Here is an 11968-nt window from a genome sequence, read left to right on the forward strand (position 1 = left end):
CGTGTCTAAATCAATGAATTTACATAACGTCTTAAATCCTGTGATGGAAGTCGTCAACTATATCCACACACAATTCAAGAATCTCATCGCTGAGCTGGACCAAGGGCTTCCAGGTGACCTGCCGCTGCACTGCACTGTGAGATGGCTGTCAAAAGGCCAGGTACTCTCACGCTTCTTTGAGCTTTTGGATGCCGTGAAACTGTTTATAGAAGAGAAGGACAAGGACTATCCCAAGCTCTCGGACCTCAAATGGATTATGGATCTGTGTCACTTGGAAAGACTGAAACTGACCCTGCAGGGTAAGTTAAAAATGCTGCCTGACCTGGTGCAAAGTGTGTTTGCGTTTGTCAACAAACTACAGCTGTCCAAGGCGCATATTCAAAAAGGAGATTTAACGCATTTTCCCACTCTGCTTAAAGCCAGCGGGCAAGTTGCCAGCGCCGCCCTGAGTAAGCAAAGAGCCAGATATGCAATGCTGGTTGAAAACTTGCACGAAAGCTTTGTGACCTGGTTCCGTGATCTACAATAGAAAAGGCCACAGATTACGTTCCTCGTCGACCCATTTAATGCACAGACGGACTGTTTGAAAGTCCCGCTAGTCACAGATGAACCTGCGGCTGAGTTGGAGATGATTGATCTTTATGAGGAGGACCAATTGAAACCTGTTTTAAGGGAATGGACCATTGAGTTCTGGAAAAGTGTGCCAATGGAAAAATACCCCAATGTTAAATGGGCTGCTCTTAAGATACTGTCACGAGTCTGTGTTTTCTACCCTAAAATATGTGAAATCAAAGCATCGATCTGTTCTGACTGACACTCATGTGAAAGAATTGCTTTGAGTGACAACAACGGAATACAAGCCAAATTTGAAGAGGAGTGTTCAAGGCAAGGAATGCCAGAAGTCCCACTAAAGAACATGCATAGTAAAAGAAAAATGCTATTGTAGATTATTATATTTTTGTTTGTGGACTTGGTTGAACTGAGAGTTTGTGTGTGTGAGACAGTGCACACAATGTTCATTGTTGAAAATGTCATGCTCCGCAGCCCGGTGTCCGAGGAGCTGATGGGATGCCCACGCCCACGGGTGTGGCTGTTAACTCCACACCTGCATCCCATCTCAGGCGATTATCAGGTGGACTATTTGATCCAGCCCAGCCAGCTGCTCCACGCCAGTCCGTTAGTCGTCTCACAGCGGTAACGTACACCCACGGGAAGGCGGTTGTGAAAACCCTCATTTACCTGAACAAACGCTAATCTTTTCCTTTGCGCTCAGGTAACAGCTCGACGTGTTTTTGAGCCACCTGCCCGTCTGGAGTTTGGATCGCCTCCGGTACCAATCACCTCTACTTTCCTGGAGCTCCCCCGCGGACCCTCACCCCTCCCTCCGGCTCCCATGGCCCCGCTTTGACTGTAAGACTCATACTCTCCCCCCACGTATGCTGCTATTTCCCCGCTCCCCAGTGACTCTCTCCCTCTTTCTGTTGCAGCCTCCCACAGTCCCGATTACTGCGTTCCTGCGTAACTCATCCCCCGGTCCCTTGGTTTTTCTAGTTTCTCGCGTGTTTTCCTTTGACCCTTCCGGGACACCTTTAGTTAAAATAAAGTTTATTTTTCGTACTCGTGTTGTCTCTGCTTCTGGGTCCAGCTTGCGTACTGAACTTCGGTTCATGACAGAAAATGACTGGCCTGTGGTTTTAGTACTGTAGGAGTCCATTTCTGTCATTATCATGTTGGTGTGTGACATTTACAATAAATCTGGCTGAGCAGAGGTGTGTGTATTTTTTGTGCGTGTGTGTGAGAGAGAGGGAGAGAGAGAGAGGAAGGGGTGGGTGATGTCCATGTGTGCTCATGTGTATGATGTGGCTATTTGCGGTAACACAATAAAAAAGTGGCTCTTGGTCTCTGACTGGTTGGCCAACCCTGGTTTATTTAGTTTTAAATGAAGAGGTTTTTAATTGTCATTTGCTGTGCATCTCTCTTTCTGTCATGTTTGTGTAGGCCAGTTTGTGACACATAGAATATGTATTGTGAAACTGTCAATTGTGGAAGACTTAAAAGGCCTCACGATCAAGCGCTACTATCTTGAAGCAAGCAGGGAGGGACTACCAGTTTCCACCGGCAGCAGATTTTTGTCTGGTCTTTCCATGTGTCTGCTGGGCTTTGTTTATTAAATCTAGAAGTATATTGCTCTGGATGTGTGGATAAACAGGTTGTAAATGTTCCAAAAAATCAGTCGTACAAATGCCGAAATCATTATATTTTCCAAAAATGCACAACATGCCATGTACAGTTTGAGACAACAGCACCTTACTGACAATGAAAGTATGTGCTTTCTAGTGTACTACATGACAGTGTATCTGAACTGAGACACATTGAAGTATTAAGGGCTGCACTTGGAGTCTGTCGGTCTAAAAAAGATATAGTTTCTTTATAAAAATCTGCCTGTATGGATCATATTAATACAACTATACTTTCTCATATTCACTTGATGATTTATAGTTGCTGTTTCACTGTTCACAGCTGAATCAAGCTCTGCCTTATGTAATGGAAGAATAAGAGAGTTCAATAGAGGGGGAGAAAAAAATTCTGACCTGAAATGTTCCTCCAATGGCAGCACAACCCTTGCTCAGCAGGATGGCTGTACCCGTAGATGGATCAATCAGCGAATGGCTGTAAAGCCGTTTTACCAGGTGATCAGATGACAGGGGTGTCATCTTTGTTCACTTTAATTGCACCCCACGGGACAGCACTTTCTCGCTCAGCTGTCTCCTGGAGACTAGAAGCTCTGCCTCTGTGCTCACCCGAAAGAATGTGAAGAAGAATGTCTTATTCCACTTTCATTCTGAGGAAAGCTTTTTAGCTCCTCTGTAACTGTGGATGATATTTGACAGACTATATATAACTTGAATAATAATAACTTTATTTATACATGGCACCTTTCAAAACAAAGTTACAAAGTGCTTCACAGTACAAGATGGGAAATGGAATGAAATAACATAAAGAATACTGGCAACAAATGGAGATAAGAGCAAGGAATAAAGAAAATTAGAAATGGAAAAACAGGTAAATTAAAAGCAAATATTAAAAAATGAATTAAAAAGGATAATTAGGGGAAGGTGATAAAACAATTATTATGGAGAACATAAATGTAAATCAAAGTGGAGGCACAGAAAAAAGCTGCGTATATGTCTTTAAGATGGATTTAAAAGATGACAGTGAGCCTTCTTAGGAAGCTTGATTCAGAGAGTGGGTCCACTGACTGAAAAAGCTGGATCAGCCTTGGTTCTCAGCTGAAATTGTGGGATAACCTTGGCTGAGGACCTCAGGTTAGGACCTGGAACGTACAGTCCCACAATTTGACAGCCATCTTAAATCTTAGCTGTTTTAAAGCATTGTCTAAATTTTATTTAATTTCAGTTGCTACTGGCTCATAAAATAGAATCACCAGCCAAGTCTGATTAAAAACATGGGTTTGCTAATGTTGGCCCCAAATAAGGTTTTAAAATGCATTCCACCCGGAAGTTTACCTTTTCTTACAACGTGCTACGTTGTGCATTGTTGTTGTTGTCATGGCGACGCTTCCGTCGAACAAACGCTGTTGCTAAGCGATGCTCGTAAACTTTAACTTAGAAAGACGATCCCGAAGCTACCCGCAGCTCCATTCACTTGCGTTCAGTCCAGTTCCATAGTTTTGTTCCCGTTATGACCGAGCAGACAGCCGCTGTGGGACATAAAGTTGGAAAACCGATGTTGCATAACTGGGTCGAAGAGGTGAGTGCTGTGAACCATTTCCGAGGTTTAGCTAATGTTAAAAGTTCACGCGAGACTTCTTAACAACGTTTGCTAATTTAATCTAATAATTAATATACCTGGAGCTAACACCTGGTGTCTAGGTAACCATATTTGAAAGACAGAGTCCCTGACACAGCAAGTATATGTTATAACACGGATGTCACTCAGGGCCACAGAATTAGGTACACCTTGCTAGCACTGCTAGCACTAAGTTGGATCCAATTCTACCTTCAGAATTGCCTTAATTCTTCGTATGGTCTGCTCCTGCTGTAGCCCATCTGCTTCAAGGTTTGTTATTTTGTGTAGTATTTAGAGATGTCCTTCTGCATACCTTGCTTATGACAAGTGGTTGTTTGAGTTTCTGTTGCCTTCAGCTCAAACCAGTCGGGCCATTCTCTGACCTCTGGCATCAACAAGTCATTTTACCCGTGAGAACTGCTGCTCACTGGATATTTTTTTCTTTTTTGGACCATTCTCTGTAAACCCTAGAGACGGTTCTGTGGGAAAATTCGTGTAGATGGGCAGTTCCTGAAATACCCAGATCATCCACGCCATGTTCTTAAATGACCTTTCTCCCCCATTCTGAGGCTTGATTTGAACTTGAGCAGATCATCTTGACCATATCTGCATGTCTAAATGCAGTGAGTTACTACAATGTAATTGGCTAATTCAATAGTTGCATTAAAAAGCAGTTTAAAAAGAACAGGTGTACCTAATGGACTGGCCAGTAATTGTGTATCAATATAGTTGTAATTCCTCACCAGATAATTTAATACATTTGTAAAACCATTTGAAATAAAGCTGAAAGTCTGCACTGCAGTCAGGTCTTGATTGTCTGATTTATAATCAGCTGTGATGGTGTACAGTTGGAAAAAGTACAAAAACATTTTTTTACTTATCCAAAATTGTAGATTTTTATGGTTTTCCACCCGACTAAAAAATCCTGTGATTTTTGGTTTTTTTTGTTTTTTTTTTATTCAGAGAGCCATTGCAGATCTCCATACAGAGGACCCAAAGACACACAAGCACATACATGGCCACAAGGGGATTCTCACAATAGACCTGGAGTCCAAGATGGAGTCTGTGACTACGCTGAAAGCAGCTTATGTTGCTCCAAAGACTCCAGTGGGGAGGTTACAGGGTATGTGTCTTTATCTTTCACCAGCCAGAATGAAAAAAAATGTTGAAACCCATACCATTAAGAGCCATGTAAAGAACAGAGAAGCATTTACAAAGAGCTGAAAGGTTTTATTATTTGATGTGACCTCTTCTCATTTCAATTTTAAAAAGTTTTTTATTCTGGGGGATGGCTTTCTATGCATGCCCTGTTCATCCTGTCTTTTATATTTTCCTCGGTTCAGGCATCAGAGGCGAGCTGCTTAAAAAACACACTGCCCAGATGATAAGGTAAATGAACTATGAACAAGTCTTTTGATGTTAAACGAATTATTTCTGGAAGTGGTTTGTTTATGGAAACGAGGAGCACTGCCTGACCATGTCTTGAGGGGAAGGTGATGTAATATTTACACGTCGGGGTTTGTTTTACTGTTCAGTCACAGCTGTGATAGCTTTTAAATCAGACTTTATGGTGTTATTTTACACAGGGGCCAGTCACCCTTATGGGGTTTATAAAGTCCATCCCTGCAGAGGTGGTTGTTAACATCCCACACAAGTTAACAACTCATAAAAGCCTGTAAAGCGTAATGTCTTCAATGAAAACTTTTTGACTAGTAGTAGACAGTGTGTCATCATTTGATTTTAAACCATACACTAAATTTCCTGAGTTTTATAAGCAAACACCAATGGTGTGTCCAATAGCTTTGTATGATTTGGCTGATTGGCTGTTATGTAAAGCACAACACTGTGTATAAATAATCCTAGCCAGATGGGAGATTGGCGGAGTATCAAGCTTTGAGTTTAATTTCAGTCCAGTATGACATATTTTATATACTATATGTAATACCACAGAGACACTGAGTGTCGTGAAACGATGCAAATAAATGATGCTTACACCAGGAGCCTTAAACGCCCTGCACACCATCAGCTCACCCACACATGTTTGCATTTATTAGAGCTCTTCGCTGGACTGTGTGGGCATGAGCAGACTGCGCCTGGCTAATAGTGCTTCTTGCACCTGCTAGGGCTAGACGACTTTACTATTTCCAGTGAATGCAACGCTTCAGCTTGCGTGCTACGTTATGGTCAGACATCATTCCAGGATGGCTAATCTTAATAGCAAATGAGGCAGATGGATAATTGCATATAATATATTTTTTTAAATCACTCCTTTCAGAAGCAGTTGATTTAATTTTCTTTTTATGATACTAACTTTAGCATTATGAATGAATTCTGAATATTTTCTGAGTTGCAGGCCCTACACACAGGAGTTAAAGGCAAATTTTCTTCTTAAGTACATGAAGCAGCCATGTGAAAATTTCATGAATGGAAAAACAAATTTAAGAAAATTGAGAAAACTTGAAAAGGTGTAAACTGGGTAACTGGATGATTAAAACAAGTTCTGCTTCTTACATACATTTCGTTTCCAAAATACCTTTCTAACGTGCAGCTTATGGCTGTGAAATAGTGTTCTTTGCATGTTCTAAATGATAACTTGGACATGTTACTCAGACTTCTCTCTTTGTTCAGACTGCAAGCTTTGTGTATAAAACATAAAAATATATTGCAGGTCTGCTGGATATCTCTGTACTTGAAATGCAATGATTTTCAGAACTTCTGGGAAACAAGAGAGAGCATAAATCTTCAACCCACCTCAAAATTTTTGTGTGGCTTCTTTCAATATATTCACGTCACTATAGGAAAAAATCATCTGTGTCTGAGGAGCTCAGATGGGAAGCACTGATTGATTTTTGATTTCAGGAAAGACCTAGAATTCATCCAACCATCCATTTTCTGCTGTTTATCTGGGTCTCAGTTGTGTGGGCAGCAGAGATGTCCAGACCTCCCTCTAGCACCTCCACCTTTAGCTAATCTGGGGGAAGCCAAGGCATTTCCAAGCCAGCCAAGAGACATAGTCTCTCCTCAGCATGTCCTGGTTCTGCCCAGGGGCTTCACAAACCTCTCTGAGGAGGCGCACGGGAGGCATAAATGCCCAAACCACTTCAGCTGGCTCCTTTCAATGTGCAGCAACTTTCAGTATATTTTATAGTAAATAGGTTGTTTACAAAATCATTTAATTACATCATGCTACACTTAAAAAAACAAAACATCAACAAAAACTGTATGTGCTGGATCACAGGCAAGTGCTGCTGCTTGGTGCTTAGATTCTGTCTTCTTGTTTTCACAGTGAGAAGATTCATGCTGATCTGAACCCACTGACTCCCAAAACGGAGTACTGCTCCACAACCCAGAAGGATTTCTGTGTGGAGGGATTTGTGCCTCATAAACCTGAAACAACACGTGTATGTAGAGTTACAAACTTTGTGTGTGTTTGTGTCTGTGCTTAATCTCCCCAAACAGCAACAATCTGATTTCAAAACTACAAAATAAATTTCCATACTTTTATTTCCTCCTCTTTGACTTGTTTGTATTTTGGTTATGTGAAATACACAGTTGCTGTGAGAAGCAGAATACCTAAAATAATAAGTACATCATCAGCCTCTCCTATAAAAGCCTGAAAATCTTTCTGACATTTTACTGGTTTAATTTTTTACAGGTTCATGACTACAAAACTGACCAGGCCATCACATTCTGGAGTGAAAACTGCCAGCGGATACAGGTAAGTCAGACTGCTTTATCTCATAGTGGTTTCTTTTTCTCTCCTTTAAAATATCCATATTTAAGTTCTATTTAAGTGATTTATTTATTGGTTGAAAGTTATATGTGATCAACAGCACAGCAATTTTCCCTGTCTGATGATGAACACTTGTGTTTGCGGTCTGTCCTTAGTGTCTGAGCAGCTGTTTTCCTTTCTTAAAGAATACTGTTTAGCCACTAATAGCACCATGAAATATGTCAGGGAACACACAACAGCAGCAGGAGAGTCACACTTATCCACCAAGGTCAAGAGGAGGATATTAATCACCTCTCTCTGCTGTGATTAGTCATAGTAGGGGTGGGCGATATAAACGATATACGATAGAAACGATATAAATTTGGCCAACGATAGAGATTTTGACTATACCGCTCTATCGCGATAGTGCATGTTGATGACGTCATCAAGCTGCGCCTGTTTTGGTGGAAAGCATTGCAGCAGCTACAACCATTATCATCTGCAAATTATGCCGGCAGTCATAGCAAAGAGATGAAGCACTGTTGAAATATGGGTAAAGGCAAAAACTGCACTTCCTCCACTTCCATAACATTGATTCATTAATGTTGAATTCTCTCTCTATTCCCATCTTGTTGCAGTATATTAATAACTAACCTCGTATTGTGGATGAATAATCTCAGTTGTTCTCCTGACTGAAGTTTGGCCCGTGTATGGCATCCTGCTATGTGATTGCATTTGTCCCTGACCACCAGAATCCCTCACGTTAAATTTTATCGAGTGGAAAAAAGTTGGCGTTCATCCTCCAGCTTCACTGTACTAATGTTATGCTAACATAGCTGTGTCGCTAGCAATCAGGTAGCACAACATTATATACCAGGTAGTCCAACTTCAGTAACCCTGCAAACGCCACTGCTGTTTAGTTTTCTGTCTTCATTTATGTTGGAAGTGGTAGCAAAGCTGTACGTTTGAATTAGTTTCAAAAATCTCTCAGTCAGAACATGGTATGAAATGTTTAGGTGGAAACTTGCGAGCTAACTTCCTGTTAACTTCTAACTCCGTTAAATTTAATAAATTCTGTTTTCATGGATGCCTGGATGTTAAACTTAATTGTTACACCTGGTAAAGCAGCATCACTGATGATTTAATTAAAGATGAAAGAATTTGGACCGTTTTTAACTCTCAGTGTTCGTTTGGGACCTGAACTGGATGGAGTTTTGGACCCAGATTACTCCGCGAAGCTCCTACTACGGCAGCCGTAATGCTCTGACAATCCATCAAGCAGTGTGGCTTAACAAAGTTGTACTAAAATATTTTTTAACAGATTTCTGCACGCCAAAATCAGTTCGAGGTCAGTAAGCACAACCAGAATTCATACATAAGGCACACTCTCGATTTTTGAGAAAATTAAAGGATTTTAAGTGTGCCTTATAGTGTGGAAAATACGTTATACGGAAGAAAAGAATATATCGCGATATGTATCGTTACCGCACGTGCTTCAAATTATACCGCGATATGGATTTTAGGCCATATCACCAAGTCATAGTGTATTTTTGTGTCACAGGGTGTGACTGCCGCCCGGAGCTCGAAGGGACCCTTCAGGAAGTCAGCTCTGTTCAGCACGCCCATCACCGAGCGGCTGGATGAAATTGATCTCCCACCTGACAATTGAGGCACTACACCAGCGTGCTGTTCTGCCACTTTTTTTAATGATTTTTTATTAAAATGGTAATCCATTTTAAAGGTTAAGTTTAGTTCTTAGCGATAGTGGCACCACAAAAGGATTTATCTATTCTTTAAGGCTATTCTTTTTTTTGTTATTATTGGCACTCATGTTGGTTAAGTGAACTGCCATCGCCAAAACAGCAGTTAGAGCTGCACAAGACTCACTGTGTGTACTGGACATCATAAATCCTATGCAACAGCTGGGAGACCAGCTTATATTCTGTGTACCCGACTGTCAGTGTATTGACAACAAAACTGACTTGGATGAGATGAATCAGCAGTCAGTGTTTGAAAAGATGCTACCTAGATGCTGAGTACCATGACTGCAGCTGTATTTACATCTGCACCATGAGCACGTCACAGGAATGGGAGGAAAGAAGGATGTTTTGAGTGTGTAAGTGGACCCGTGGGATGTATCTCCGTGCCATCAGTGGAAGAAACTCCAAGCTGCCGGGCATAACAGATTAACTCATTCTCAGTAATATGCATTAATCTGCCAATCAGATTTAATCATTTCAGATTGTCCCTGCCCACCTTTTCCCCAGGTAACAACAACAAATTGACTGGAGGGTTTTTGAGATGCTAAAGATGGCCCCTGGCTGCAAGGAGTGAATTACTTCTAATCAGCCAATCGTATTGCGTCACTTAGCAAATGAAACGGTTCATAACTGTCTGAGAAGCCAGTGTTTTCAAAGTGTGCACATATATCCAAAGGAAAATTTGTTGTGTACACCTAGCGCTGCGTTGGACCCTTTTTGACTCCAGAACTTCCTTAGAGTAATTCTTCTTCATGAAGATTTTGGTCCACGTTGATGTGATTTGTTGGCTCCCACATCTCAAAGGTGCTCTGATGGATTGAGATCTGGTGAGAAACCAGAACCTTCTCAAGCAAAGTCTAAGAATATCTGTAATAAGTAAACCTTTCACCCTGTCTCTCTCACACTGTTAGCTGTGGTCCCTCCATGCGGAGGATGAAGCAGGTTTCACTGATTGATGGGTGTGACAGCAACTTTAGTACTTTCTGCACCTGACTGTTGAGTTGCTGTGTGCACCTAGCCGAGAGTTTGTTTACATCCTCTGTTCATCTTTTTCTGTAATATGTCTATTCCTCCTTTTTGCAACCTGTAATTATTGCATTCAGTTAGTGCTGAGTGGCAAAAAGACACACCTTTCTCTGACACGGGGTAAATATGTCACCCTTAAAGAGGAACAACAGCTTCTTCACACACATGTGCTGCTACAGCATGCTAATTTAAAACAATACATCGCTGGGAGTCACACAATGTATGCTACAGATTCATGTACGTCTTCTGTCAATCAAAGGACAATGTCGGGCTCTGCTGATCCTTTCTGGGCTTTCAGCAGGGATTAGTGGGTGGTAGCTATGGCGACAAGTAATTTTTAGTGTATATCGCTGCAGCTTTTCTCTCCAGACATTTCAATATCTCACAGCATCATACAGGAAAACCAATTTGCCTCTGAAAGACGAGGGCTTGCAGCAGATTTGTACTCAACATTTGAAATGAAATGTGATACAGCAACTGTCATTTTGTTTCAGCTGTGCTATTTATACATGCCGAGCTACGCTGCACAATAGAAATCTACAGACAGTGAAGTCATTTTTAGGTCAGAAGGTAATGTTCTGTTCCCACAAGTGTGTAACTGCTATTTTAGCATAACTGAAGTGACTGTATCCTAATGCTGACCAGGTCCTAACCATAGACTATGTATACTATGACATCATTTTGAGTCAGTGGCCATATTTCGACAAGAAGGCAAAGCGCTTAGTTACCAACCGAATGGCAGCAAGCTTGGTTAGAATCCATAAACTATAAGGGTGCAACTCACAGACACATGTCTCCTAATTAGTGCAGTGATGTCTCATGATATTAATCAGCTAATTTATTTTTATAGAAGGCTTAAACTCAAACCAGTTAGCACGGGTCAGTCCTAGGAGACACAATAGCTTTAATTAGTCAAAGCGCCAAAGCCATGAAGCCTCAATAAAAATTGAAGGCTGAGTTCCCAAACAAAAATCTAACCTGGAACAATTGTTTTAAAGAAGTAAATTATATAAAGGGACCAAAAAGAGTTTTTCTACTGGCTGCTGGAGGCACAGTCTCCATAGGCTCCCACGGTAAACGTACAGTACTCACAAATAAAAATAGTGTATAATTAACAGGTTTATTATCATTAGCTAAAACTAAACTAAAATAACGATGTTACATCCACTTCAAAGAAAGTATCACTAATGCTAGGGAACAGCAGCTAACAACAGCTAACAGGGGTTAACAGCAGTTAACAGTAGCAAAATCAGCAGCACTACGGACAGTTCAGCTTTCATCGGTCAGATTAGCGTCTCTGAATTACTGACCCGTATCACAGTCCTCACAAAGTTTTATAGCCTCTTCCAGAGTAAGTAAAAGTGCATGCTTTTCACCCATGTTGACAGCTGAGGTAAACAGTAGACTGGCAGCATTCCACAGATGGGGAAAAAACTCAAGGGCCGATCCAGTCCAGACAAACACACCGGCCATAGCCAATACAGTCTAAATTTAATGTTTTTGATCTCTCTTGGCTGACTAAAACATTCAATTCAATTCAAATTTATTTATATAGCGCCAAATCACAACAAAAGTCACCTCAAGGCACTTTATATTGTACAGTAGATACAGAGAAAAAAACCCAACAATCATATGACCCCCTATGAGCAAGCACTTTGGC

General features: G+C 41.1%; 1 protein-coding gene across 1 annotated transcript; it reads left to right on the forward strand.

Annotated features, from left to right (window-relative positions):
- Positions 1-3549: 3549 nt before the first annotated feature.
- spag8 (sperm associated antigen 8) lies at positions 3550-9462 on the forward strand. Its single transcript, XM_005725572.2, has 6 exons — positions 3550-3771; positions 4774-4933; positions 5154-5199; positions 7097-7211; positions 7466-7528; positions 9084-9462. The coding sequence occupies exons 1-6, from the start codon at positions 3703-3705 to the stop codon at positions 9189-9191; spliced, it is 561 nt and encodes a 186-aa protein (XP_005725629.1). The 5' UTR covers positions 3550-3702; the 3' UTR covers positions 9192-9462.
- The last annotated feature ends 2506 nt before the right edge of the window (positions 9463-11968 follow it).

Source organism: Pundamilia nyererei, unplaced genomic scaffold (genome assembly GCF_000239375.1).
Source record: "Pundamilia nyererei isolate P.nyererei 1_Seehausen unplaced genomic scaffold, PunNye1.0 scaffold00016, whole genome shotgun sequence".
Lineage (NCBI taxonomy): Eukaryota > Metazoa > Chordata > Actinopteri > Cichliformes > Cichlidae > Pundamilia > Pundamilia nyererei.